The sequence below is a fragment of the Zingiber officinale genome, chromosome 6A (assembly GCF_018446385.1).
Source record: "Zingiber officinale cultivar Zhangliang chromosome 6A, Zo_v1.1, whole genome shotgun sequence".
Lineage (NCBI taxonomy): Eukaryota > Viridiplantae > Streptophyta > Magnoliopsida > Zingiberales > Zingiberaceae > Zingiber > Zingiber officinale.
The window spans coordinates 148,863,315-148,891,232 of NC_055997.1; the positions used below are offsets into that span (position 1 = coordinate 148,863,315).

A 27,918-nucleotide genomic window follows, 5' to 3' on the forward strand; every position below is an offset into this window, starting at 1 on the left:
ATGGAGATCAAACAGATGGAATGTGATGTAGCTGATGGTCTAGTGGATGAGAGGTGGGCAATTGTCATGGTGGCACTAGCCTCGATCCTTCAGTATGGCAGCTATGTTATCTTTGGCACTTTGACTCCGCAATTGGGTTCCTCTTCCGGTGACAGCAAGTTGCCCCTTTCGGCCACAGAGGATCTTATGGTGCCAGATGATTTCAAATGCTCTATATCACTAGAGATGATGCGTGATCCGATGGTTGTGGCCATTGGGCAGACATATGATAGGGATTCCATTGCCTGGTAGATCAGTTTCGACCATGCTACGTGCCCTAATTCTTGTTAGGTACTCACACGCCTTGAGGTTGTCCCTAATTGGGCCCTTGAGAACCTTATCATCCGATAGTGCTGAGACAACTATATTCCCTTTGATGGATCCGACAACGCCATGGAATAAGATGACTGTTTCGACTGACAACGCTTCCACCCACACTAAGACTAACAAAGCAACCCTCGAGGCGGATGAGTTCGCTACGGCATCACTGACAGATGATGTGCACTGGATCGTCGATGAGCTCCAGCTTTTGGCGAAACACGGCTTTGACAACCATGCCTTCTTGCCTCCATGGAGGAGGCCTGCACAATTCCCCTGCTCTTCCCACTTATCGAATCGACAGACACCGGGCTTTAGGTTAACGTCGCGACTGTCTTGCTCAACCTATCGATTTTGGAAGCCAACAAGTGGCGCATCATGCACACAAATGATGTCATCAACGACATCGTCCACGTTCTAGTAGATGGTGTCTCGTGGTAGGCGAAGGAGAACGCACACCTCTACCATGATAATGTTGGTGCAGGAAGCACTAGACGATCGAACCTAAGTTTTGATAATGACAAAGGGTTCAAAAGTTAAGATGTCTTGTAATCTAACAAGTGTGATTGAGCTTGCAAGACAGTTTAAGTGTTCTTAGGTAAAAGTCCTAGTGGATTCTAGGCAAGTGGAAAACCCCAGGGGGAGATAACTCTAGGTCCTAGGGGTGGTAACTCTAGGTTATGGAAAGTTCTAGGTGCAGTTAAGCAATGAAGTCTTGGTCCGGAGGACTGGGCGAAGTTTGGTGGGTCAAGGACTTTGGGCGAAATCCTAGAGTCGAGGATTCTAGGTGAAAATCCTGGGAGTCGTGGACACCAGGTGGAAATCTGAAAGGGTCGTGGAGTGAATGTTCAGTATGAAGTCTTGGAGTCTTGGACGTTAAGCAAAAGTTTAGACGGTCTGGAGGACTGGTCTGACAAAAGGTAGACTCTCCTAAGAGGAGTAAGTGAGGATGTGTTCCTCGAAGAGGGAACAGTAGGCGTTGATCCGACCTAGAGTTTTAACGAAACTCAAAGTTAGGACCGGACAGTCCGAAAACTGTCAAAACTTATCTTTACATGTTATTTGTCTTTTATTCTGTTTTGCAAGAAACAAACAATTTTGCAGGTTCAGATTTTACCTTGTTCGGTCGATCGAACATCCGAATCGGTTGACCGAACCTCTAAGCTAGAAGACCATATTTTAGCTCGCAATGAAGTGTAGATCGAGGGATCGATCGACCGAACAGGGAGGTTCAGTCGACTGAACGGTGGATAAACTTCAGATCGGGTTGATTAGATTAGATAAGCCGATGAGCGTCGAGGGTTCGGTCGATCGAAAGGCAGAATCAGTCGATCGAATGAAAGTCTTATCCGAGCAGTAGCATCTGGACGAAAAGCTAGGCGGATTTAGGTAGGATCGATCGACCGATCAATGTCGAGTCAAACCTGATCCCGAGATCAGTGGATCTGGATCAGGCTCAACTTGGCTATAAAAGGAGGTCTTGACCAAGCACTTCGAAAAACGAATTCTGACAATCTCTCTAGTGCTCGCTACTCCAAAGACAAGTCCACGAAGTCGAATGCTGCTCTAATGACGGAAAGCACGCATCTCCGAATTCTAAAGTCATTAGTATAATTGTTTATAGTACTTTAATTACATTATCATTGTACTTCATCTCTGTACTTGAATTTCCAAAACTATAGTGATTGTCCAATAAAAGCACTCTCAAATGTAGACCTTGGAGTTGGAGTCGTCATATACTCCGAACCAAGTAAATCTTTGTGGTTGTGATTGCTTGTTGTTTCTTTATTTCTACTACGTTTTACTCCGAAGATTTTAAACGAAAGTGAAAAAAATCACGAGTGTTATTCACCCTCCTCTCCCTCTAGTACGTCTCGATCCTACAGCTAAGTCTCTCCACCATCCATTTCTACTGATGGTGGCTCGCGCAACACCACTGCATGGTCAAGAGCTTAGTGCAGATGGTGCACCATGGCCCCACTAGCTCAAAGAAAGAATCAATGGCAGCTATGCTGAGCCTCGTTGGAGACTAAGAAAAACAGCGCTCGGCGGTAGCAAGTTTTATTTATTTTTTCAAACTTTGTCTTTGCCTGCCTCCTTGACCCCGACATGAGCGAGCGAGTTGGACACTAAAAATGGTGGGCACTAAAAATAATGGTCATGCACATATCTCACGTGAAAGATTCCGTCAAAAAAAATATGAGAGTTGATTATGGGGATAAATTTGGGACACTTTATAAAATACGAGGGACATAAATGGTTTCACAAAAACTTTAAGGATATAATCAGACTTGGTTGAAATATTAGGGATATTTTAATGAATTATCCCATATTTTTAGTTTAATTTAGAGTAAGTGTTCATGTTGGAATATTGTGTTATAAGGATGTGAAATTGTGAAAGTTAAGGGGTATTTCGATGATATCTAAATTACGAGGGGCGACGGTAAACAAGATTGTAAATATCCAAAAATCTGTCCAGATCACATTCATTATCATTTTGACGGTTAATTCGATCCTACCTGTACAGACATTGTCCCAACCTCTCACAATGAGGTGATGGGGCCCACACTTAAGTAATGGGTCCCACCACCTCATTGTGAGAGGTTGGGGCAGTGCCTGTACAGGTAGGGTGAAATTTACCCATTTTGACACGTGGTGGTGCGAGCAAACAGGTGACCTGTTCAGATGACCTCATTTTACGTCAAGCTGTGCCTGCCGGAACAACCTACCGCTAAGCAAGCCCTTGCTTCTGCTGCCCTTCCCGACCGTGGCCATGGCGGAAGAAGCGCGAATCGGTCCCTCTGATCCCCGCCCGACAACTCTAACCGCTAATGGATCTCTCAAACCCCAGGCGCGTGCAATCTCTCGTATCCCTTTAATTCCGCTCCTTGATTTGTTTGATTTCTTTTCTGGATCTGCTCTTTTCTAGAGCTAGGGTTTCTGTCCTATCGGTTTGAATATCAAGATCAATTTTCCCGAATTTATTGTGTCTTTGGATGTTAGATGCGTGTGTTTCTTCACTTTTTATTATGGTTTCTCTTTTGCTCTGTGATGAAAACAAATAAGCATACATGACTTTTACTCTTGCGGCGACGTCACTGTTATTTGATTGATCGGATGAACATATGGTGGTCTAATTGCATTTTCCTCTGAATCTTCGTATCTAAATAACTTTTATTTCTTTGGAAAGCTAGAAAATTGAAACCTTTAACCTGTACGATCTGATCTGTTTTTGATGGTTAACCTCATGTATTTTGGAAGTGTAGGTAGCTGATATTTCTGGCTTCACGATGCCTCGTGAACTAATGTCACCTGGAATGGCCCCTATACTCAATCCAGAGTACAACGAAAATGGTGCAGGAATTTATGCTATTCAGTGTCTTCCATATATGAGTCCATTGGCTGGCTTTTCTCCTAAGACTCTTATTCCGTTGAAATACAACATACCTACGTAAGCTTCTGCTCAATTCTGTTAGATCAGATTGACTTCTTTTATCTTTAATTAAATTCTAGTTACTGAAATCAACTTTTGCCAGTTCAGTGACTGTTGATTCTACTAGAAAAATCAATATCCTGAGTTCATACAGTCTATCTCTATCTCTCCTCTCTAAGTTACTATAGGACAGTTAGCAGCATTACAGTTACTTGATTATTGCATTTAGTTGAGTAGATTGGATCCTCATCCATTTTTGAAGATCGTCTCTGAAGGTAGCTAGCACGTGACATCCTTTTCTTTTAGGTATTCTTCATGTTGTGACTCCTAGTTCAATTAAGATTGACATTTAAACCGACTAAGTTCAGTTATTCACAAGCATAATCTTGAGAACTCTTTTTTTTTTTTAATATAATTCTTTATTGTATATTTTTCTCATCATAGTTCAATTATAATTGCTGCTTCTTATTGGCATATTATCACTTCAGTTTTCCCCCATTTTTTCTTTTTCATCTTTTTTGTTTATATTGATATGTAATACTATTGCACCTTCTATTTCTCATCTCTCATTTATCAATCCATGTCATTGGAATCAGCATTCATCTTGTTGCAAAATTTTCCTGAATTAACTGTCTTGAGTTTAAAGTTTGTCATTGGCATGACATTTAACCGTATGAAATATTCTGTATCTCATGTTGCCATGTAACTGGTCTGATAATAGAAAAAGTCTGTTCTTAGTCCTCTTATGTAGTAGACCTACAACAAGCACTTATGCATCCGTTTTGGATAATTGTTCACTTTTGGCCTTTGATCACTTTGAGATCAAAAGCTTGTGAAGTAATTTTATGCTCTAGGGATGCACGGACCAATTTCAAGTCAGCAAATCTTGCTGCATAAACTAAAATGGATTGCAGACATTGTGTCTTCTTTGATTGTTGAATTGTATATCCAAGTCACATTTGTTTTCTTTTTGTTCATCAAGTCTAAACAAATACCAGTTATTCAGTTTTCCATTCTAAAATTCTAGTTAAACTTGATTAATATCTAGCTATATCATTGAGAAATTGACCAGAGTTTCTTTAAAGATACTTCAACAGATCAACTAGTTAGTGTGTCCAGTAAAATGTATTTATGCTGCAAATGACATGTTGAGCTTGATCATGCATTTATTTCATCTCATTTGTGCCTTTCAGGAGGCAAAGTGCAGGTGGAACTACAAATGAACATGGGCAGGAAGCAGCGCACCAACATGGAGTTCAAAGACAACCTGTAGTAAGGAGAGTTCTAGTTGCATTTCAGCTTGACTTGGGTCTGATCATCAAGTTGGCAGCGATGGTTTTTCTTTTTAGCCAGGATGGATCACCGCAGAACTTTGTTCTTCTTATTTTCTTTGCGTCGTTTGTATACCTGTGAGTGCAACACCCTTCCTTCACTACCTGAATATTATTTACTCCTTACTCGTGCTATTCCCTTTTTAAATTCTTTATGTATGTTGATATCATAGGTATCAAACTGGAGCCTTGGCTCCATTTATAAGATGGTTTCAGCAAGCAGGAGCCCCTCGTCGACATCATGCTCCTCTAGTGCAGCAGAATGGCCAACCTGTGGTTCGTGACCTTCACAATAATCCTCAACCTGGTATATTTCTCTACTATTCCATAGATATATGTTTGTTCGATTCCATTATCATCCTTAAGTCAAATATCATGTTTGTGGCTTGTTTTACAACCTTAACTTAGAAACAAAATCTGAAACCAGTCAGAAATCCCTCCCTTACCGATTGAACATCCCTACTTCACGCCGAATGTTTTGTTCTCTACTGAAAAGACTCTACATCAGTTGCAGGTGCAAATAATCAAGATCAACCTACCCAAAACCCGGAACAAGTCGATGACAACCAGAATCCTCCCCAGCCTGAGCCACCTGGGAACAAGTATTGGCGACTGGTGAAAGAGATCCAGGTGTTTGTTGTTGGATTCTTAACTTCACTTCTTCCAGGTCACCATAACAATGATTAAACTCCATCCATCATCACCACTCAAATCAACCACAGGCGATGAGATTTAAGACGAACAAACATCAGCAAAAGGGCGTCAAAGGTTTTTATTTGTTTTATCTCTTGTCTGTCTTTCATAAATTGAAATAAATTGTCATGTAATATATCTCGAGGGGAAAAAAGATTATTTGTTGTGCATTTCACATGTTTGGAATTTGCTAAGCTCTAGTATAGGAGTAGAGAGTATGTTTAATGTAGTGAAATGCATAGAAAAGAGCAAGAACAGAGGATGGAGTAACAAGCATGGACTTATAAAGAGTAATTATACTTGAGAATTTATTTGTTTCATTTTGTCATAGACTTGATTCAATTATTTACTTATTGATTACTTACATACCAACTGAATATCAGGCTCAACACCCTACAAAGAAATGACGAAGGGGCCAACATAGATGTTGATGATGTTCAATCTATCAAAAGGCGATACTGCAGTCCCTGCAAATGTCGATGTGCTCATAGAAGGAAACAGGTAAACACGAGAAAGAAGACGAGACTTCTATGCTCATTTTTCGCAAGATCCTGAGTTTTGCATTCACAATCTCATGCTAGAGTGAGTAAAATGGCTCGTTAGACAAGATGCAAACCTTCACTTAGAAATATTGAACAATAATATATAAAATAGAATTGAATCAGCACAATTTTTGCATCGTTTCTTGTCCAAATAATAAATATCAATCACAGACAGAAAGAACAGAATCCACATGCTTAGAACTCCTCCCAAAGTCACAAAACAAAATAAATAAATAAATGTGTAATAATAAACTGATACGCACATATATCACCAGAGAATATTATTATAATTATAAATTATCTTATTTGTTTTTACCCTCTGAGAAGGAATATATCTATCTCTGCTTTGTGCTGAAAAGAATAAATCTAATTAAAAAAGATGGCGAATATTGTCACACAGCAGCTGGTATAATAAAGATAGACAGAGCAGATCCTCTCAAAGGAATATATCTATCTGCTTGCCAAAACAAATACACTGGCAGCCTTTTCAGCTGACCCAAAATCCATTAAAAACACATCAACACTTGTTTAATTTAATCACAAGTAGATTAAATTAATCCACTGATTCTCATTTATCATTGTTTTTATATTTGAGAAGTTTGTTCCAAGTGGCATTCTTCATGGTTGATGTGGTGCTCAGTGTCATCATTTCAATGAAGAAACTTGAGTCACCATTGGAAGTGATTGGTTGGTCAAAGCTTTGTAGGTCAAGATGATTTGCTCATGATTGTGTGGATCTTATTTGTTACCGATCGAGTTAGACAAGTTCAAGATAGGTCTAAGTGCCTTCCTCACTCTTGCAAGTCATTGCATACATTTGCATTACTTTAACAAATTTAAATAGGTAATGTCACTAAGTGAGTGTGAGTGTGGTTCAACCTCACTATTGTTAGTTTAATTTTTTAATCTTGGCTACCTCTAGGAACTAGATTAAAGTAATCGAAGAGAAAGAGCACTAACTAAAAAAGAATAGTTCCAATCGAGCATCTTCTCTTTAGCTTTGAAGCTCTTTTCGGCATAACAAAGTGGTTCTTTTCCTCCCCACAAGTCATTGGATGCACACTAACTTAATTTCTTAGTGTCGTCTAATTATCATTTGTCTTACTCAAAAACTCTTCAAATGCACTCCATTAAGAAGTTGAAGAAGAAGAGTTGCCTAAAGTGGGATGAAATTTGAAGGCATTGTGTAGAACCAACCAAACCTAAGGCTAGTTAGGGTTTGAGGTAGTGTCGATAAGTGCATGCCCGACATTGGTATTGTGGAAGTTCGCTTGGCGACCAGGGTTTCTAGTGACATCCTATCATGCTCTTTTAAGAATTTCCTAGTACTTTTCGCAAAACACATCCGGAAGACCAAAGCATAAAAATTTTTTACGAAACCCTAAGAATCAAAGCTCTAACTTTGAAGAACATTTCGAATAAGGGAATAAACTTGAGGGTAAAAAGTAAAAGCCTTGCTACCTATTGTGCTAAAGGCAAAAGGCTAGGCTTTCAATCTAATTCTAAGTTAACTTAATTAATAGAATAGAGTCATGGCCATGATCATCATTTAGCATCGTATCATTAAAGTGGATTTGCATTAACCCCCTTTTCCTACTTTTTAAAAGATAACTTAATTTAGGGTTTATGCAAGTGGTCCTTCTTATTTCGAAGAGTCCACCATGCAATAAAATCAATTATGATTTTAGTGGCCCTTGAGGCAGAGTTAGAGTTGAATTGGTTACTATACGAATTGGTTATTATACGGTAGAACTTGTTACAATGGATAAGGATCGATTCTCGGAAAAATTCGAATGAACAATCTTTTATCATGTGATTAACTATAATTTCTTGATTTAACTTTTCATAGATAGTCGTGGAGCTGATAGTGTGGGACTGTTGGATGATAAATTTCACCTTTTTAATACAATTATGAATTAAATACTTTTCCTCTATTTATTAATCTTGTCTTTATGAAAAATATAACGCGGACCGTCACTAGAGTAGTTTGCAGCATTATGCAACAAAAGGTTAGTAGCTTTATATATATAGTTTACATTATTCTGTAACAAAAGGTCCGGGTGTCATTATCTAGGGTTAAGATCCTGATGATGCGCTTTCAATTATATATTTATATTTATCTTCTTTCATATTCATAAAATTTACTCTAAAGAGATCCATGATGTGTCAGTTCTATAATTTTTTTTTTTTGATTAACTATATTTTTATTTGGATCTTTTATGGATTATAAAGGATGAATTTTTATACCTGAAAGTAGAACTTTGGATTATATATCTACTTTGGATTATATTTATATATTTATTTGCATTTGAAAAGTGGCATCAATTTGTTTCATTCGAGGTTGAGGAAATCGAAGCTCAACTACACGTGGTTTGCATGCATGTGCATGCATGAGGGCATATTTAGATATCAACTGAATTATGTATCTTTTTTATTTTTATTCATGTATTATTCAATTCATTATTTTTTTAGGAAACTAAAAAAGAAAAGAAAAAAATGACTATAGAACCAGATCATTATTCCTAAGTTATATTCCTACAAATTATCAAAATATTACAGTAAATATTTCATGAAATCCTTAGATTCTTATTTTATTTTTATAATATGCATGGTGATGATGACCATATCCAATCACCACTTTAATTAATACTTTTAGCATTAATTATATCTTATCTTTGATGATTCTTCAAAGATATATATGAGTGTTGTTCATGTTCCCTCTAAAATTAATTATTTCTTCATGAACACAAATCTCTTATATATGAAGGAGCCCTTAGCTATAAATAGCTGTCATCTCCCGTCCAACCCTAACTAAATTTTATTATATTATTATTTATATTTAAACAATTTTTTTTTATCAAAATTATAGTTTAACAATCAACTATATATAATATATGTAAGATGTAACTAGCAGTGTATAAGATTTTGATCAAAATCATCAATATTCAATCGAATCTGACAACTAGATAGAAGAAGATGTCCTCCATTAGAAAATCTATGATGCGTTTGTGTATATATGAGTAAGATTTGCTAAATTTTGTCTGATTTACTGGTCGGAAGAGAACCCTCCTCCTCTGTTCCTTCTACACGACTCTACGAAAAAGCTTTTTCAAGTGCGTGCACATTTAAATATATAGATCTCTGCTTTTGTATGCATCATAATTGATATTATTCTCCTTGCCTTTCTCCACGTGCAAATCCTATGCAAACATTTTATAATTCTTTGTTTTTTTTTTCTTTTAATAAAATTTTGACAATTTATCAAATTACGGCCCTATAACGTATAATCAACGTTAACTTATTATCCAGATGTTCATGATTCTCATTAATATAATTTTTTTTTTTACATATGGCACGTAATCATGATATATTAGGTTTCTGGGCTTAAGTACTTTTTAATTTATCCTGATAGTTGATAGAAAATTTCTATGAGACTAAACCGATCGCTTAGATTTGGTATTGTCTGATTTAATATTTTTTTTCTACCACCTAAATTAGAGACTCAAGTTTTATATTTATCAAAATATATACATATCTTATATTCTTAATTTTTTTAAGCAAAACTCACTAAAACTCATGCACTAATAGACTATAGTATTTAGAATTTCAAAAATCTTGATTGGGTCAAAATTAGGGGACTTAAGAATCCTTTCATGGTGTTAGTGAGCAAATACGAGGACCCTTTTATATATATACATATATAGTTTAGATAATAAACTAAAGAGCTATGAGTTTCTAAAATTAACATAACCTTGAGATATTTTCTCAAGAGCTTATTAGACAACCTAAGTTTGTGGTAAATACTCACTAATACTATCAAAGAATTTTCAGAACTCCCTTAATTTATATCATCTCAAGATTTTAAAATTCTGAATATTCTAGAATATCAATGAATTTTAATTAAAATCACTGATAGCCTTAATTAGACATCTTAGAAATACTTTAAACTAATCTTATTGTGCTCCTTATAACTTTATGAGTATAATTATACTCTCAAACATGGATTGAGATATTAAAATTAAAATATTAATTTATTATAGTCGACTACTAATAATAGATTTATGACGGAGTTGATTGACATCCATGATGGAGCTCATAAAGTTCAAGAATCTATTAGGCTAATTGATTGGACTAATAAAAATAGATGGATAAAGTTCAAAAATTTATTAGGCTAGTCGATTGGACTAATAGATTGATGAGTTACAATCAATGGACTACTCAGTGATTATAGTTCACACATGGAGTGAAGCAGAAGTATAATAAAAAAACTAAGCACGTATTTAAGAAAATATAAAACTTAAATATGCAATTTGAATATCAGAAAAAGCTGAGTATATGGTTTAGTAAATTATTGATAAATTATGATGGAACCTTCACTTTTATAATTAGGTTTGGTACATTTTTGTTGATCCCTTGACTTCTCTCAATTTCTAAGTTAAATTATATCAAACTTAGGATTATAAATTCAAATTTGAATTGGTTAATCAATTCGAATACTTAGAATTTTCTCACACATGCTACTCCTTGAAAAGCCATTTTCTCCATCGCTATCGCTCACTTCTTTTGTATATACATATGTATACATACTCCTATATATACATACTCATGTACAATTGAAATCCCATGTTACACTTAATATATAAAACAATTGAGATAACAACAGCAACAATTAGAACAAATCTATGCATATCCCCATCGAGAAGGGTCAAATTAAGGAAAGCATCTCTACTTATATACTTCAAACAACATGAGCCACTTGAAACACTTTTCCACTAAGACAATGAACAAAAAGAAGCAAGAAGGGCATCATTCATCTACCATAACACTAGTGAAGCATCTTAGTACCATAACAGTAGTTCAATGCATGTATAACATGGGGTGAACTGTGAGGGTTGTACGGGATGAACGTAATCATCTTTTACTACAATTCATTCCATGTACTGAAAATTTTAAGGTATTGTGTCTCCTAGTAAACAAGAGCAACTAAAATCCAACCTATTCCTTGCGATGGAGGGCTCGTGATCAATAATGAATGGTAAAAGGAACTTATAGTCGGTAACTAAGGGCAAAGCGATTTGTGCTCAATGATAGATGGCAGCTAACGAGGGTGCAAGGTTCACATATGAGTGGGATAAGATAACTTCCTCTCTTATCAGTGATATTATACGAATATGCACGCTAATATGCATCCTCAATCACAACTTCAACTTTGCATGTAGTCCCTATATCCAAAAAATTTTTATTTCCACTCTCTCTCTGCATGTAAAGTTTTATTTGCTTCAACTTTCTCATGCAAATATCATTATCTAATTACCCCTCATATTTTTTAAGTACAAAAAGTTTAAAAATAAATATAATTCCTCTTAAATTTAACACTTTAAACTAAAATCGAACATATTTTCTATCAAAATTACCCCTTATATTTTTTAGGTACAAAAAGTCTAAAAATGAGTATAATTCTTATTAAATTTAATACTTAAAACTACAATCGAATATATTTTCTATCAAATTAAGCACAATTTTGTTCTCGCTTAATATAATTCTTCTTAAATCCAACATCATTTATAAAGAATCTAGTATATTTTCTATCCAATTGAACATCATTTAAAGAGAATCTAATATATTTTCCATCCAATTGAAATGGAAAAAGAGTTATGCTTAATTTGATAGAAAATATATTGGATTCTAGTTTAATGTGCTAAATTTAAGAAGAATTATATTTATTTTTGGACTTTTTTATCTAAAAAATATGAAAGACTATTAGTGTCTACTATATTTAGTTAGAGAGTGAAAATAATTTTTTTTTGATATTAAAATTTCATGTAAAATTTAAGTTGTGATTGGAACCACATGCAAAGTTCCCTTAGATCAAATAACTTTTGGTTTTGGGTGGCATTTTTGAACTCTTAGAACTAAAACTGTAAAAGTGAGTGCAACAAAGCATATTGGTGGGTCTCTCTCTCTTATAAGTTTGTGCTTGCGTTCTCCTTAACCATCATCAAACCACCAGCCATTTCCTCCGCTGATCCACCATGGCAACGCCTGAGCCCGAAACAGAGTTAGCCGGCGGCCGAGAAGCTAACCTATCACCGTCCACCGTTGTCGCCTACCCAGCCGATGCGACCTCTGTCTTTCCAATCACCCTGAAGGTAGCCAATTTATGATCCTCTGTTTTAGTGCTCTGTTTTGATGTGAAGAAAAGATGCGATTTTTATGCAGTTTGAGGAGGTGGTGTACAAGGTGAAGGTTGGAGAAAGAGGGGGGTGGTGGTGGAGGAAGAGAGGGGCGGCGCCGGTCGAGAAGACGATACTGAATGGGATCACCGGAGTTGTGTGTCCAGGGGAGCTGCTGGCCATGCTCGGGCCCTCGGGCAGTGGCAAGACGACTCTCCTGACAGCGCTCGGAGGGCGCCTCCGCGGGAAGCTCTCCGGCAAGATCACCTATAACGGGAGCCCGTTCTCGGCCGGGGTGAAGCGGCGCACTGGGTTCGTGGCCCAGGACGACGTGCTGTACCCGCACCTGACGGTGGCGGAGACGCTGCTGTTCACGGCGCTGCTGCGGCTGCCGGCAGCACTGTCGCGGGCGGAGAAGGCCCACCAAGCCCAAGAAGTGGTGGCGGAGCTGGGCCTCAGCCGAGTCGCGCACTCCATGGTAGGCGGCGCCCGCGGCATGCGCGGCGTCTCTGGCGGCGAGCGGAAGCGCGTCAGCATCGGGCTGGAGATGCTGGTGGACCCCAGCCTGCTACTGCTGGACGAGCCCACCTCGGGGCTCGACTCCACCACCGCCGCGCGCATCGTCGGCACCCTCCGGCGGCTCGCCGCCGACAAAGGCCGCACCGTCATCACCACCATCCACCAGCCATCCACCCGCCTCTACCGCATGTTCCACAAAGTGGTGCTCCTCTCCTCCGACGGCGCCGCCATCTACTACGGCCGCGCCGCCGCCGCCATCGACTACTTCACCTCCATCGGCTTCCCCTCCCCGACCGACGGCGTCAACCCCGCCGACCTCTTACTAGATCTCGCCAACGGTAAGTGACTCTTCTCCCCATGCATCCCTCTCTCACTGACACTTTTCTCGATCATAAAAGCAGAATAAAATCAAGGAAAATACTAAAATCTCTTCTATCACAAGATCTGAAACATCGATTGCAACAGAGATGAAGAGACAAGTGTGATGAGACTTACGACACTGATACTTTAAGTCCCTGTCTCATGGCCCCATCGCCTCCTCATGCATCTCCTATTCTCGAACTGTTCTCAGTCTCAATAATGGCGGATGAATTGGCCTCTCTCTGTCCCGTGCAGGTCCTCTCTGTATCATGCACATCTCTTTCCATCGTCTACATTGCCAACAAGGAGAAGGCATTTGAAAGTGGGGAGTTAGGCGAGTGTAAATCCTCTAGTCCGCAATCTCTGGTCACCTCCTAGTCCCTTTCACAATTTGTACGTCGTCCACTCTGTGCATCATATCCAACTTTAGAAGCTTGCTGTGAGAGCAAAAGGGGAATGTAGATCCAAACTGATATCTTTAGAACATAGACAAAGATACAATGAAAGACAAGATTAGTGGAAATCTCACTTCTAATGTTCCTCATCTTATTCTAATGAACTGTTCTATGGAGCAGGAATTGCGCCGAACTCCAAGTACGCGATCGAGAATGGTGACTTCGCGAATGGTGGCAATGGTTTGCAGCAGGAGCAAAAGGCCGTCAAGGAGGCACTGATCAAGGCGTATGATCTCAATATCGCCGCACAATTGAAGGCGGAGCTTTGCACGGTAGACCCCAACAATTATGGGCACACTCGAGAAATGTCTAGCGCCAGTAAGCCACTCTGATCTACCCTCGAAGATCACCAATTTACGAGAACAACTAATTCGAACTGATGTGTTCTTGGTTGATGCAGTGAAGAGGGAGCCATGGTGCACAAGTTGGTGGGAACAGTTCAGAGTTTTGCTCAGTCGAGGGCTGAAGGAGAGGCGGTATGAAGCTTTCAACAAGCTCAGGATTTTCCAAGTCCTCAGTGTCGCCACTCTCGGTGGTCTCTTATGGTGGCACACCCCAACTTCTCATATCCAAGACAGGGTAAGCATCCCGAAAGAGCCTTCTTCATTCATTCAAAAAAGGATTTTTCTCATTACTTCATTCATCTATTTCAATCAGACAGCATTGATCTTCTTCTTCTCGGTCTTCTGGGGCTTCTTTCCGCTCTACAATGCTGTGTTCACGTTCCCTCAAGAGCGACCAATGCTGCGGAAGGAGCAGGCTTCGGGCATGTACCGACTCTCATCCTACTTCATGGCACGCACGGTGGGGGACTTGCCCATGGAGCTTGCCCTACCGACCGCCTTCACATTCATCATATACTGGATGGGTGGCCTCAAGCCGGATCCCGTCACCTTCCTGCTCTCCCTCCTCATAGTCCTCTTCAGTGTTCTCGTTGCACAGAGCCTAGGCCTCGCGGTAGGAGCAATACTAATGGATGTTAAGCAGGCAACCACCCTTGCCTCAGTCACCACCTTGGTCTTCCTAATGGCTGGTGGCTACTATGTCCAACATATACCGAGCTTCATTGTCTGGCTGAAGTACTTGAGCTATAGTTTCTACTGCTACAAGCTCCTACTAGGGGTCCAGTTCACCGACCGTGATGCCTACGAGTGCTCCAAGGTAGCGATGTGCCCAGTGATGGAGTATCCGGCCATCAAATCAGTGGGGCTCGGTCATATGTGGGTCGATGCGTGCATCATGGGGCTAATGCTCATTGGCTATCGGCTAGTCGCATATCTCGCATTACATCATCTACAACACTAGTGATAAAGAATAACCAAGACTATGTCTCGAGAAGAAGTTACCGCGGTGAGTGTTGAATAACCATGGATTCAAGCCTCCCAGAGGATACAAAATAACAGACTAATGCCTACAAGCATTCTCAACTTTTCGAGAATTGCCTACTAGTGAAGTTCTACGTTATAGGGTTGGAAAATGTGGAAAGAACTACTGATCAAGTTTTGAGAGTGTCATCTATAAACAATAGGCAAAGTAACCGAAATAAGATGCGCAGGATAACTTGTTTCAATCAAAAGGCAAAGCATTAATGATTCCCTAAATAATATATAAGCCACAATTTATTCATGTAGGCATTTTTCATAACTAAAGCGATCTACACAATAGATTTGAGCTCTGTGATATAGTCAACTTATACATAAACCAAATGGAACTTATAAAAAATCCATTTGTTTAGAAGGAATAGAAAGAATGCACATAAAAAGGACTTGGAGATAGAAACAGGACTTACGAGATCAGGTACTGCTGCAGACTCCTTGTTCTCCTCTTGCTTTTAAGTTTTCTAAAAGCGCAAGACTCAATTTGACGAACTCTCTCTCGACTTATGCCCATCAACTCCCCTATCTCCTGTAATGTCTTCATCCTCCCATTTTCCAGCCCAAATCTCAGTCTCATAACCTGCTTCTCTCTGGGATTCAAAGTGTCGAGTACCTTATGCAGTTCCTCCTTCATGAAGTGCTTGATGAGAATGTCTTCCGACGTCTCAGCTTCAGGATCAGCAATAATTTCCTATAATTGAAGCAAAATAAGATCCCTGAATGAAGAAAATCAGATGAGATGCTATAGCAGGACATTGACATACTGAAGGCTTTAGATTCAGGTTAAATCCAGTCTTCTGGTCCAGAGATATAGGAGCCTTTCGAGTAAGCAATACTGCTTCAACCCTCTTTAAAGGCAACCCAGTGATCCGAGCAACTTCTTCATTATCAGGATACTTCTTGTTCTCACTATAGAGTTGCTTTCTGGCCTCTCGTACTCGGTAATTCGCCTCGACCATGTGAAACTGTTAAGCTTAGAACATGAGTTCATAAAATCTTGTCCTACTGAGTGAATGCCAACATAGCTTTCCTTTTATTCAAAGATTGTTAAGGACAGTAGCTAAAACTGAAAACTTCACATAACCAGTAAGTGCAAAATCATTTCATATTGTGTCAATTGATCTCATACCCAATACAAAACAATTATATGATTTTGACTGTATCTCACAATGGACAGCTGCAAATTGTAGGAATATTCTAGCAAAGTTTAAAATTGAAATTATCATGTCTGCTCAACAACAACAACAACAACAACAACAACCAAGCTTTATCCCACTAGGTGGAGTCGGCTATATGGATCCTTTTACGCCGTTGAGCTATATCTCCAACTATATCATCATCTATATTTAAATAAATTTTATATTATTTTATTGTTGCTAATCAAGTTTTTTTTTGTCTTCCTTTTCCTCGTTTGATATACGTATTTGTCATAGTTTCACATCACCTAACTAGAGCATTTATTAGTCATCTAAGTACATACCCGTACCATTTTAAACGTGTCTCACGGAGTTTTCCCTCAACAGATGCAACTCCGACTCTCTCTAATGTTTTCATTTCTTATTCTGTCCATTCTTATATGTCCAAACATCCACTTTAACATCCTTATCTCTGCAACTCTCATCTTCTGCTCATATGCTCGAGTTATAGCCCAACATCCAACTTCATATAAGAGGAGCATGTCTGCAATCATGTCTACTCCATCTCTGCAATCATGTCTACTCCACTAGAAAACGAAAATTCACACTGACTTTTTTTCTACTTTATACAGTCAAAGTAGGAAACAATTCATTAGCTCTCCTTTGTTTTGCAAAGAATGTTTTTGATACTTTATGTACTAATTGTCAAAAATATAAATGTATAAATTTGTCTTTCCAAATTTTCAAGTTTTTTAGTTTGAGTGTTTGATCAATCAAATTTGATATGGTACAAGAACAAGAGGTACTATGTTTGAATCTCACTTCTCTCAGTATTATTTTTCTGTTCAATTTCGTTGAATTCCATCAATTCTTAGTGTTAAGAATAAAAATGTATAAATTTTTTGGAAAGGTGGCCAACCACTCAAATATAACTCTACTGTGAAAAACTGAGAAAATTTAGGTTTAACATGTTTCAACAAAAATTGTAATCCCAAACCACTTTCAGTGGAAATAATGGTAGCTTAACTTACCGGTAAACGGATTATCCTTGATTGCTCAGAAAGAGATCTCCGGATTGCTTGTTTGATCCACCAATGTGCATAGGTAGAAAATTTAAATCCCTTTGAAGCATCAAACTTTTCAGCACCTCTGACAAGGCCCTTACATCCTTCCTGTCGAAGAAAGGAAGGTTCAATGTACTGAATCGGTACTATTCTAAACTTACAAAATTATCAGCAAAAGCAAGCACCAGAACAAGATCCTGAAGGTTCAGCCCTGCATTCTGAAAGTTTTTCGCAATTGAAATCACAAGACGGATGTTGCTCTTGATCATCTTATCCTTGCAAAATCTACCATGGCTTAAATGTTTCCTTAGAGTCTTTTGGTCTACTCCAGCAGCTCCTGCCCATTGAGCAAATGTTGGCTCACCACCATTTCTTTCAACAAGCTCCTTCTTGAGCCTTTCCAGGCTTAGTAGGTGCTGGTAATGTCCATTGGCAAAAGTAGTTGTTAGCTATAGCACTACATGAAATGAAATCAAATAGACACCTAGAAGTTCCAGATGGTTCTAAACAAGCTAGCTGGCATTCCATTACATGTAGACACAAAGCATCATGCATCAAAATTGTACAGAAATAAAGCTGAACAAGGAAAGATGCTTAACAAAAAAGATTTGCATACCCAATTAAGGAGTGAAGGGGAGTCTTGGCGCAACGGTAAAGTTGTTGCTTTGTGACCAAAAGGTCACGAGTTCGAATCCTGGAAACAGCCTCTTGCAAAAAGCAGGGTAAGGCTGCATACAATGGATCCTTCCCCAGGACCTCACATGGAGCTTCGTGCACCGAGTTGCCCTTTTTTTATACCCAATTAAGGAGCAACTGGTGTATCAGTATTTCCAGAACAGAGGAAGCTAGAATACAATGATTTCCCATTATCACACATTCATCATCAATTTGTCCAACTGAGGTTAAATACATGAATGGTGCCCCTCTATTAAGCTTTATGTTACTAGAAATACTCAGAAAAAATTAACAATTTAAAGCAATTTTCATCACATTAACATTTTTTTGGGTCTCCCTCTACACTTACACTTTTCACTCAAATAGATTCAGCTCTTCTAACTATAGTATCTACAGTCACACTCAATACAATCTCTATCAGAAAATTTACACCCCTTAAAGGTTATCAAAATAGACTAATGTGCCTGAATTAATGCGACGAAGACAGTGAAATAAGTATCTATTTGTGTCCTTATTACCTACAAGTTATTCAGGTCATTGATAAACAAGTAAAAAGAATAGGTTAGGAAATCATAATAACTAAGGAGCTTACTTGGATTGCTTCTGACAATTCTAGCTCTTCAGCTACTGAAAGAAGCTTTGAACTGTTTGTTGTACCCCTGAAGTAACGCAAGGGATCTGAGTAGTCAATTGGCTGAATAGAGGAGCGCTTTTTCTTTCCAGACTTGCGAGAAATAGCACCAGCAGGCTTCTCTGCTGCTCTTGCTCTTCTAGTTCTTCTCTCAGTTTGACGTTCAGACTTGACAGCTATAGAGTTATATATTTCTTGAATGTTTGGTTCATTGAAAGCTAAGGTAGAAACATCTGTACTCTCAGATGGATCTTTGGTTGCATTGTCTTTGAAGGGCTCAACAATATGAGAGTGACTGATCCACTTTGTTTCAGTAATTCTAACCATCTCTTGACTGGGTATTCTTGTGCTTGTTGACGGCAGATCTGACATATGTGATTCTGCAAATGTATTTTTTCCAGCTTTCAAAGCAGCCACTTTGGCAATTTCGACTGCTGCTCTAGCAAGAGCAACTGCCTCAGCTGCTGCGGCTGCTATCACTGCCTCCTCACATGTTAGAAGACTTTCCGTGGCCAAGGTTGCCACAATACTTGCCTATAAAATGTTACGATAAAAGAAGCATAAGAAATGATTGATTATGCTCAAATGGACTATATTAGGTTCTACTAAAACAATGTTGCACAATTGGAAAAAGTTGTCACAGTTTAATTACTTATATCATGTATTTAATACAGTTCTAGAACTGCAAGAAAAAGTACCAAGAAAAACTATGACGATTAGCTTATTGTATTAATGAGCTATCAGTTGTTTGTAACACATTATTTTCCTATATCCATCCATATTACAATTTGTTAGTATCAATAAATGACTCTTAAGGAATATTTTTGTTATCAGTAAAATTTTTTAATAAATTTGATATGGATAATATTTTTCTCAAAAAATGTTAAACACACTAAGCCTTATTTTTTATATGCACAATTTTCAATTTCATTCTGCAAAGATTTTTGTTTTTTGTTTTTTTGGCAGAATTCTGTTTAGTAATCAGTGTGCAATTTCAAATCTAACCTTTCCAGGAGGACCAACAGTTGCTGCATATTTTAGGGGTCTACTAACATAAGTTGAATGAGCTTCCAGAGTAGGTATGTGCTCAATTTCAACCACTGATGGAGGCGACAATGCACACTGAGTTCTGCTGCAAACAGAATCTCTAGCCTTCGCTGCACAAGAAAACAATAGTGCATATAGCATAATGAGAATTGTGCATAACATTAACATATGAAATACAAGGATGCAGTAAGACACCAATGCCTAAATGGTTAATGAAATGTCATATATTAATTTCAATGCTCCAAAATCATGTTTCGTTCCTTTTCTATTTAAGCTGAAAAAGAAGAATCAATCATTCATAGAGTTACCTTCTAGCCACTGAATTAGGATAGCAAACGAGAGTAAAATTCACAAACTAAGCAAGAGTTATAGAAGGAATATCCACACAAGCCAAAGGCATTTAAGAAAATGAAGTAGCAATTTCCTTAGTTGAAAGTTGAAACCCTTAGTAAGGCCTCCAACCTTGCAAAAAAAAAAAAAAACATGATTGACACATTCTTTCTTGACATTAAAAAATGACAAGCATACTAAGTCTTCTGAAAATTTTGCAAAGCTTAGATTCTCCAAGATTGTTGGTTAAAGATCTTATGGGATACACATCTAAAATATGTCAGCACCCTCAAGTGTATCGGTTGCATGTATAAGTTGGCTTTGTAGTTTATTACAATGGCTTACCAAAATGATAACAGCAAATACTCAGTAAGCCAACATAAAAATCTCGTTTCTTCCATCAATTCTGAAAAAATAAACAACAACGAACTCAGAATCCTCATTCCTCATAGACAGCACACAATTATATTCCCATATCCGGAGTTCCGAAACAACTTCCATAAAGAATTTAACGCAATTTCCAAGACACTAACTTTCTCAGTCCAGGTTGCACGAGGAAACCAAGAGAGCGAACGATTAACCGAAAAAAAAATCAAATTTCGCATCAACAACCAGCGCGTCGATACTAACTTACGCCCATCAAAAGCAGCTCCGGAAGACCATCATCACGGAAGGGGCATTTTAGCTGTAGGGAATCAAATCCAACGTACGGTGTCAAAGAGGAAACGAGAGAGGCGACTCACGGTGAAGCGAATGGAGAGGAGAAGGCCACTTGAACTGCGGCGCCGCCAAGCACGACATGGCGACGCGGCCGGAAGCGATTCTTATCCTTCCTCTTCCTCTTCGTCGCGAGAGAACGAGGGACTGGAGCGGAGTGGGATGGGAGAGGAGGAGGATGAGGAAAGGGATAAGGGGCGATGGCCACCGTCGATCTGGTGCTCTCGTGCTTCGTCCACGCCGACGCCGCGCGAGTGGAAACTACAAAGCCACAAACGGATCGGGTTTCGGGCGGATCGGATCCAATTCGATCCATGTTTGATTGGAATTGACCAAATTTATTATCCATTTAATAAATACAAAATTGATGAATCATTTTCAGAAGAAAAAAATCATGAAAAAAAAGATTATTAATTAATATAATAATAAATAAATTTTGAATTATATATTATTGTTAATATGGACCTAGGTTTTGACTTTCTGGGCCGGTTCGGCCGGTTAATTTGTCCGACAAATGAGAGGCTCTCAACCGATCGATCTTAATCCGACGGATGGGCAGCGAAGCCCCAAATGGAGGTCCAGTCTCTCCGCCATCCCTTGCCTCGCGTTTTCAATTCCGTCGCCGCCTCGCTCGGCGGCTATTTCACCTCAATTCCTCGCCGCCGCGGCGTCTACGTCGATCTCCTGATCTCTTCTTTCGATTCTGGTGGTCGCCGCATGCGACAGTATTGCCTCGGCGTTCTCCTCGTTTCTTCGTGTACTGGATGTGCTGCTGCAGACGAATGCCCTGTGCAGACAGTTTCTTCGCCTTCCTACTATCAGTCGCCGGTGGCCGGCGAGTCTCTAGTAGTTTCTACGAAGATAAAAGGACGACTCCATCCAGGCATCGAGGTGGTGTCCTTTGTTTTTCTTTCGTCTCGTGGCGGTAAACATGAACGGTGAGTTTTGTTAGGAAAGAAAAGATTTTTTTTTTCTTTTTTCATTGAAGCAGTTGTGTAGGTAAATAATTTGCTCGGTTTTGGGATGAAATGATGTTTTGAGGCTTGCTTTCCCTTTAATCCGTAGTTTAACCAATTATTCCATCATAAATTTCGTCAATGAACACTAAAAAAGAGATGAATACTAATCAATCTTGTTCTTTGTCAGGAACAGACCTAGTGATCATAATGAATAAATTCTGTTTTTTTTTGGTTTGTTTGATTACATTTGTAATGTGCTCTTTCAGTACGGCATTTGGAAGCTTTATGGGGATGCATTTGTAAATTTGTAGTGATTTGTGAAGACTTGACATGTAGTTGTTACCTTAATGGTGGTAGTTTGGATGTTTTCTTCAGAGATAGCATAGCTTTGGGCTGTGTGCTTTGGAGAAATGGAAGGAACAATAAGTGAAGATGATGGACTGATACCGGATGGAAGTATGGATCTCAATGGCAACTCTAGTGATCCTCAAATGGATTTAGCTCTTGGCGCTCTTGGCATTGAGCTAAACTTGGATGGAACTGACCTCGGGGAGCCATGCATTGGAATGGAGTTTGAGTCTGATGAGGTTGCAAAAGAGTACTACATTGCTTATGCTAATCGTATTGGTTTTGGAGTTCGCATGAACAAGTCACGTCGCTCAAGGAAGGATGACACTGTCATCATGCGCCGCTTTGTGTGCACAAAAGAAGGGTTCCATTCTAAGAGGGTAATCTATGATGATGGCAAGAAGAAGAGAAAGCGAGGGACAACAAGGGAAGGTTGCATGGCAATGATTGAAGTGATCCGTAAGGATCATGGTAAATGGGTTGTTACAAAGCTCATCACTGAGCACTCACATGTGGTGGCATTTCCTGATAAAGCTCAGCCTCCTCTCAGTAATTCAGTTATCCATAATAACTCAACCTTGCTTAATGCAGCATCCAGTGGAGGATTTAGTAATTTGAAAAATTTCAGTAGAGGAATCAGAGTCAATCCGTTTGGGGAAGGAGGCGAAGCACAGGGCCTTTTGGAATATCTGCAGAGAATGCAAGCTGCAAATCCTGCTTTCTTCTACGCAATTCAAGTTGACAATAACAATTGCATGACTAATGTCTTTTGGGCTGATGCTAAAGCTAGGATGGCTTATCAGTACTTTGGTGATGTCGTAACATTTGATACGACATATAAGAAGACAAAGTACATGATGCCATTTGCGACGTTCAGAGGTGTGAACAATCATCAACAGAGTGTCACTTTTGGCTGTGCACTTCTTATGGACGAAACTAAGGGATCGTATGTCTGGCTATTGGAGACCTGGCTCTCAGCTATGGGAGGACGCCACCCAGAGACGATAGTTACTGATCGAGACAAGGCCATGGAAGGAGCTATTACAAGGGTATTTCCTAACACCAGTCATCGGTTTTGCAATTGGCACATACTGAGTAGGTGCAAGCAGAAGCTATCAGATGTTTATTCAAAATATGCTACCTTAAAGACTGATTTAAAAGAATGCATCAACCAAGTTGAAACTATTGATGAGTTTGAGACTCGATGGGAGTTCATTCTTGACAAGTATAACCTTTGGGACAACCCATGGCTGCAATCATTGTACGAAGTTCGCCATCAGTGGGCTCCAGCTTACCAGAGGGGCAACTTTTCCCCTGAATTATCTGCATCTCAGCGATCGGAAAGCTTGAACAAATTTTTCAAGAGAAACTTTAATTCAAAAACATCCCTACTTGTTTTCATTGCACGATTTGATCAAGAGATGGCATCTGCATGTGAGAAGGAAGCTCAAGCAGATTTTGCTGCAGCCTATACTAGACCACTACTGAAAACCCCGTCACCAATCGAGAAACAAGCTGCTGCTGTCTATACAAAAGAAATATTTGAGAAGTTTCAGGAGGAATTTATTGAGTCGTTAGGTTATTATGTTAATAAGATTGAGGATGGTCCTAATATTAAGTATAGTGTGATCAAGGAGGAAGAAAACAATAGAACCTACTTTGTCCACTTCAACGAACCTGATAAGACTGCAAATTGTAGTTGTTGCAAGTTTGAGAGTTCTGGGATATTATGCAGGCATATTTTTAGGGTTTTCTTTACTGTTGGGGTACATGTAATCCCAGAATGTTACATCTTGAAACGATGGACTAGGAATGCTGCAAGCACCGAGCTACTAGATGAACGAGCTATTGAAAATGGATCCAACTTCCAAGATTGCCTACTTGCTTGGTACAATGATCTCTGTGTTGATGCCGTCAAATATGGAATTGAAGGCGCTTTGTCTTCTGAGATATACAAGGTCGCTAAGGCTGCACTTCAGAAGGCCTTCACCGAAGTAGTCTCTGCAAAAAATGCACAACGGAAGGGCCAGCAGAATATGCAAAGATTTGCGCGTCTTCAAAAGATGCAATTCAAAATGCCACTCCCGAAACTGCAGGCAAAGAAGACTCCTGCAAGATCAGCTCAAGAGGATGGCGATAGAGATAAGAGATGTGATAAAGATGCCTCTTTGTATGACTATTGTTGGGCTGGTTGTTAATAAGCTTATACTTCATTATCAAATTAACATTTTTCCCCCTTCGACTGTGTTTCAGGGATACAAGTGATCCTGGTCCTAACGACGGAATGCAGTAAACAGAGTTGTAGTTTTCAGTGATGTTTCTCGAAATCATGTCATATTGGGAGATTAGATCATACAGCTACAAACTCAACAACATTTTGAAGTATTCAGAATGTTTAAAGTGCTACTTTTTGTAATGATTAGTGCTAGCTAACTTTCAAGTGTGTTGGATTTGTACATCTTTTCTCCTTGTAGTTTACTGATCTCACAACATGAGATTTTACTTATGGAGTTGCAAGAAAAGAAGTGACATATATATTTAACAAACAAATTTTGAGGATTTGGAAATTTTGCAGTCTTGTAAACTACTACAATGCATGGATAGCTTTGTAAACACGTTTTTTGAATTCTGCCACTAGTTTTTAAGCTAGACTTAATTAGTTATTTGTGAAATTTTGAGGAGATAACTAGTCATCGAGATCATTAATCATATGGAAGTGAGCATATAAAAAAACAATGAGAAACACAACACAGTGGGCAACGACAAATTCATCTGTCACAGCAAGTAGTTTGGATTAAGGCATTCGTTCTTTAGATATAACTACAAAAGCTACCAGTAGCTGTTTACGCTACAGAACTGCACAAACTGCTGTAGTTCATTCAGGATATCGAATCCTCATGGGAGAAACTGCCAAGCATCTTCCAGCTCCTTCTCATCGGCGCAATTGTAACCAAGCATATAGTAACGAGCTGTTCAGGGGAGACAAACAGAAATCAATATCATTGAAACTGCCTCGCTTGAGTGTAATCGAAGGAAAATAGTCATCCCAATTCATTACCGAAACGTCCAGATCCCCAGAAAGGCTCTGGTTCTTCAGCTGCAGCAGCTGCTTGTTGATCCTGATCCTGAATAACATGCAAAAAGCTTAGTTACATTGCTCGCTGGCAGAACAACAAAAGTGATGGGGTCTCTAAATAGTAAATAGGGTTTAGGGCGTGTATGAAGTTGCCACTGATGAACAGGTTTCAACATCGAGATGATTAACATAAACATGCTGCATTAGTCGCCACTACTTCCAATCATCTGTAATCGTTTTATGCTTCCTTTGTACTCTATGCATTCATAATATACATGATGGCTTGATCATTAACCCCTAATAAACTTAACCCACTACATGACAGGAACCAAATAACACTTAATGGTAAAGGAGAATTCAAAGTTTTACATTATCAAATTGTTGTTGACTGCTGTATTACAAGCCACATGAAAAGTATTATTGTTAACTTATCTATGATAAAAAGAACAAAAGATAATCAGAACAACACAGGAATAAAATATTAGTGCCCTTTGTAAAAGTACATTCATTGCTTAAAATAACTAAATAGACTTGGGAATCTATAACACATTTAAGATTTATTTTTGGGTCGAATAATACTTTTGTAGAGAGCAAGTGAAAAGACCACCAACTAGTCCATTATGCAATGATTAGGCAAGGTGATGATGTATAAAACAACCAAATAGAGCCCGTCACATTTTTCTCTAAACTAGCTGTTTAAAGCCACATAAGCAAAATTTTATGGTCGATAAAGACTAGGGGCATCATAATACTTAAATTGACAACTAAAACACTGATGAGATCAGAATAAAGCAGAAGCCAGAGACAGATATTGTTACAATTTTTTAGAAGAACTTACATTTTGCAAGGTCTCTGATTCATCTCCAGGATCCAGCAATCTATCAAAGCATTGACCAGAAATAGTACACACCATAAATCCACTAACAGCATCGAAGACAGCCTCTCGGCAATTATCAACACAGACTGCATTACCATATAAAAAAAATAGTCACAAACAGATCTAGCATAGACAATTTGGGAAGTGGAGAGTGCATACCATGTACACAACCGGTTCTCTCACAAATAAATACATCACCAATTTGGGAGTAGGAGCAGGTATTTCCAGAACAGATATGACCATTTGCTGCTTCATCAGTTAAGCCTCTGCTTTTTTTCCACATTGACACTTGCTCAGCAACTGTTCTATCGAGGGCTCTATCATCAACCTTAACAGAGCAAAGGAAAAATTAATCCTTCTCCATTTAAATATCAACCAACATAGAGATGCAGTGACATTTCAAGATATGAGAATTTTCTTACTTGTGATGGACGAGGTGCTTGACTCCTTTTTGCTGCTTGCATTTGTATGTAGTACTCCTTAAACTCTGAAGGGGTGTTTCTCACGAACTCATTCATGTCTTCTTGATCTCGCTAAAAAGAAGTGTTTGGTTATAAAAACTTTATTATGAACCTTCAAAAGAAAAGGCAAAAGAACCAAAACATTGATGTAACTTGTTTATGATAATGATGTGTGTTTGACATAACCTCAAAAAAGATTATTAAAAAACTAAAAATTAATGCAAGGCCTCATAACTTGATACAGTAAGAATGACTTTAACAAAATTATGTGAATTTCAATATAGTTTGGGCAAGATCCATATAACCAATCTCAAATAGTTGTGGGAACAACCATGTCTTAACGATTGATACTTTGGATCTCAATCTGAACATTCACCATGTAACTACCTGAATATAGAGCTTCTTCCAAGCACATTGTCTCAACATCCCCTTCGAACAACCCAACCCCCATCTCATGCAATACCTGCAAATATGATGATAGAAATAAAGATAAATATCGATCCATGGAATCATGCAAATAAACGGGGGAAAAGTAGAATTTGCTCACAGGTGACGCCAGAGGCTCTCATCTGATGCCGCAAAACTCATGTACTTACAGACGAGGGCGCACGTGATAAGATCCTGCAACCGTCAATTGGAATATCAATATCAAGACCAGCTATGACATGAGCTACATGATTCACTATATTTCTTTTTTTCTTTTGCAAAGAGAAGTTGAATCGTCAGACCTCGGAAGATAGGAATTTGAAGATGTAATGGAAGAGTTCAGGAGGCATCTTGCTGAAGGTTCCGGTCCCAATCTGCGAAGCTTCCCTCGACGACCCCTCGTCGGAGCGGACCCTCTTCGCTGGTCTAACCTCCGATGAATCCTCCTGAGCCCACATGATTACCATTAAAGAAGCCCCAAATCGGACATAATATTCCCAAACCAAAAGGTCCTGAAATTGAAACGGAAAAAGGAGACGATTACTTGTTCCAGGCCGGCAGATAGGATCTCCGACTCGAGGAAGGAGGCGAGCACCGTATCATCGTCATCTGCGGCCGCGGGATCCGCCATGCCTGATTGTAAACCCTAGAACGCAGAGAAGGAGAAGAGATGGGAAATGAATCGGCTGGCAGGGGAAGGAACACACCCAAAACGAACCTGCTAAACGTACGCACAGAATCCACGCGTTCTGTAAACAATTTCTGGTCGTTAGATTGCGATAAATTAGGAGAACTTAAATCGTAGAGACATCCGATGGTTCTCGCGTGCGAACTTAAAGCCTAGAATTTGCTCGTATGATTAATAGAAGATAATGGATAGAGGTGTAATCGAGTCGAGTCGAACTCTTAAATATTTGAATTTGATTCGTTTA

At 38.9% G+C, this 27,918-nt stretch overlaps 6 protein-coding genes across 11 annotated transcripts; 4 read left to right on the forward strand and 2 right to left on the reverse strand.

The window, feature by feature from the left end:
- Positions 1 to 798, forward strand: LOC121995482 (U-box domain-containing protein 17-like). Its single transcript, XM_042549213.1, has 3 exons — positions 1 to 287; positions 391 to 571; positions 676 to 798. The coding sequence occupies exons 1-3, from the start codon at positions 1 to 3 to the stop codon at positions 796 to 798; spliced, it is 591 nt and encodes a 196-aa protein (XP_042405147.1).
- Positions 799 to 3,056: 2,258 nt separating this feature from the next.
- Positions 3,057 to 6,481, forward strand: LOC121998679. 4 transcript variants are annotated; one of them, XM_042553692.1, is made up of 6 exons: positions 3,057 to 3,208; positions 3,624 to 3,808; positions 4,984 to 5,199; positions 5,295 to 5,428; positions 5,630 to 6,104; positions 6,198 to 6,481. In XM_042553692.1, the coding sequence occupies exons 1-5, from the start codon at positions 3,131 to 3,133 to the stop codon at positions 5,806 to 5,808; spliced, it is 792 nt and encodes a 263-aa protein (XP_042409626.1). In that variant the 5' UTR covers positions 3,057 to 3,130; the 3' UTR covers positions 5,809 to 6,104; positions 6,198 to 6,481. The 4 variants fall into 4 exon arrangements, with proteins under 4 accessions (XP_042409626.1, XP_042409625.1, XP_042409628.1 ...); XM_042553691.1 differs by having other exon boundaries at positions 5,630 to 5,889; XM_042553694.1 differs by having other exon boundaries at positions 5,636 to 6,104.
- Positions 6,482 to 12,333: 5,852 nt separating this feature from the next.
- On the forward strand, positions 12,334 to 15,464 carry LOC121998680 (ABC transporter G family member 14-like). Its single transcript, XM_042553695.1, has 5 exons — positions 12,334 to 12,505; positions 12,576 to 13,386; positions 13,984 to 14,181; positions 14,264 to 14,442; positions 14,521 to 15,464. Exons 1-5 carry the CDS (start codon positions 12,389 to 12,391, stop codon positions 15,166 to 15,168), a joined length of 1,953 nt encoding a protein of 650 aa, XP_042409629.1. The 5' UTR covers positions 12,334 to 12,388; the 3' UTR covers positions 15,169 to 15,464.
- Positions 13,457 to 21,071, reverse strand: LOC121998681 (RNA polymerase sigma factor sigB-like). 2 transcript variants are annotated; one of them, XM_042553696.1, is made up of 8 exons: positions 20,866 to 21,071; positions 19,751 to 19,902; positions 18,707 to 19,279; positions 17,625 to 17,855; positions 17,407 to 17,547; positions 16,004 to 16,204; positions 15,653 to 15,930; positions 13,457 to 13,815 (listed from the first exon to the last, which is right to left on the reverse strand). In XM_042553696.1, exons 1-8 carry the CDS (start codon positions 20,921 to 20,923, stop codon positions 13,776 to 13,778), a joined length of 1,674 nt encoding a protein of 557 aa, XP_042409630.1. In that variant the 5' UTR covers positions 20,924 to 21,071; the 3' UTR covers positions 13,457 to 13,775. The 2 variants fall into 2 exon arrangements, with proteins under 2 accessions (XP_042409630.1, XP_042409631.1); XM_042553697.1 differs by lacking the exon at positions 13,457 to 13,815 and having other exon boundaries at positions 15,452 to 15,930.
- Positions 21,072 to 21,428: 357 nt separating this feature from the next.
- Positions 21,429 to 24,705, forward strand: LOC121998682 (protein FAR1-RELATED SEQUENCE 5-like). Of its 2 annotated transcripts, none has more exons than XM_042553699.1 (3): positions 21,429 to 21,777; positions 22,065 to 24,316; positions 24,400 to 24,705. In XM_042553699.1, the coding sequence occupies exons 2-3, from the start codon at positions 22,209 to 22,211 to the stop codon at positions 24,437 to 24,439; spliced, it is 2,148 nt and encodes a 715-aa protein (XP_042409633.1). In that variant the 5' UTR covers positions 21,429 to 21,777; positions 22,065 to 22,208; the 3' UTR covers positions 24,440 to 24,705. The 2 variants fall into 2 exon arrangements, with proteins under 2 accessions (XP_042409633.1, XP_042409632.1); XM_042553698.1 differs by having other exon boundaries at positions 22,174 to 24,316.
- A 214-nt stretch (positions 24,706 to 24,919) lies between these two features.
- Positions 24,920 to 27,692, reverse strand: LOC121998683 (F-box protein SKIP31-like). The gene is made up of 9 exons (XM_042553700.1): positions 27,531 to 27,692; positions 27,289 to 27,432; positions 27,108 to 27,181; positions 26,948 to 27,023; positions 26,522 to 26,632; positions 26,259 to 26,427; positions 26,061 to 26,185; positions 25,205 to 25,271; positions 24,920 to 25,115 (listed from the first exon to the last, which is right to left on the reverse strand). Exons 1-9 carry the CDS (start codon positions 27,615 to 27,617, stop codon positions 25,042 to 25,044), a joined length of 927 nt encoding a protein of 308 aa, XP_042409634.1. The 5' UTR covers positions 27,618 to 27,692; the 3' UTR covers positions 24,920 to 25,041.
- Between the last annotated feature and the right edge of the window lie 226 nt (positions 27,693 to 27,918).

Coding starts and splice junctions, on each gene's coding strand:
- LOC121995482 (XM_042549213.1), top strand. CDS start 1: ATGGAGATCAAACAGATGGAATGTGATGTAGCTGATGGTCTAGTGGAT. Junction 288..390: donor GATAGGGATTCCATTGCCTG/GTAGATCAGTTT, acceptor ATCATCCGATAG/TGCTGAGACAACTATATTCC. Junction 572..675: donor TCGATGAGCTCCAGCTTTTG/GCGAAACACGGC, acceptor ACCGGGCTTTAG/GTTAACGTCGCGACTGTCTT.
- LOC121998679 (XM_042553692.1), top strand. CDS start 3,131: ATGGCGGAAGAAGCGCGAATCGGTCCCTCTGATCCCCGCCCGACAACT. Junction 5,200..5,294: donor TTTGCGTCGTTTGTATACCT/GTGAGTGCAACA, acceptor TTGATATCATAG/GTATCAAACTGGAGCCTTGG. Junction 5,429..5,629: donor TCACAATAATCCTCAACCTG/GTATATTTCTCT, acceptor ACTCTACATCAG/TTGCAGGTGCAAATAATCAA.
- LOC121998680 (XM_042553695.1), top strand. CDS start 12,389: ATGGCAACGCCTGAGCCCGAAACAGAGTTAGCCGGCGGCCGAGAAGCT. Junction 14,182..14,263: donor TCGAGAAATGTCTAGCGCCA/GTAAGCCACTCT, acceptor TGGTTGATGCAG/TGAAGAGGGAGCCATGGTGC. Junction 14,443..14,520: donor CTTCTCATATCCAAGACAGG/GTAAGCATCCCG, acceptor TATTTCAATCAG/ACAGCATTGATCTTCTTCTT.
- LOC121998681 (XM_042553696.1), bottom strand. CDS start 20,923: ATGTCGTGCTTGGCGGCGCCGCAGTTCAAGTGGCCTTCTCCTCTCCAT. Junction 17,856..18,706: donor AATTGTCAGAAGCAATCCAA/GTAAGCTCCTTA, acceptor GGACATTACCAG/CACCTACTAAGCCTGGAAAG. Junction 16,205..17,406: donor CAAGGATAATCCGTTTACCG/GTAAGTTAAGCT, acceptor TAAGCTTAACAG/TTTCACATGGTCGAGGCGAA.
- LOC121998682 (XM_042553699.1), top strand. CDS start 22,209: ATGGAAGGAACAATAAGTGAAGATGATGGACTGATACCGGATGGAAGT. Junction 24,317..24,399: donor TGTGATAAAGATGCCTCTTT/GTATGACTATTG, acceptor ACTGTGTTTCAG/GGATACAAGTGATCCTGGTC.
- LOC121998683 (XM_042553700.1), bottom strand. CDS start 27,617: ATGGCGGATCCCGCGGCCGCAGATGACGATGATACGGTGCTCGCCTCC. Junction 27,182..27,288: donor TCAAATTCCTATCTTCCGAG/GTCTGACGATTC, acceptor TGACGGTTGCAG/GATCTTATCACGTGCGCCCT. Junction 26,186..26,258: donor GAGAACCGGTTGTGTACATG/GTATGCACTCTC, acceptor ATGGTAATGCAG/TCTGTGTTGATAATTGCCGA.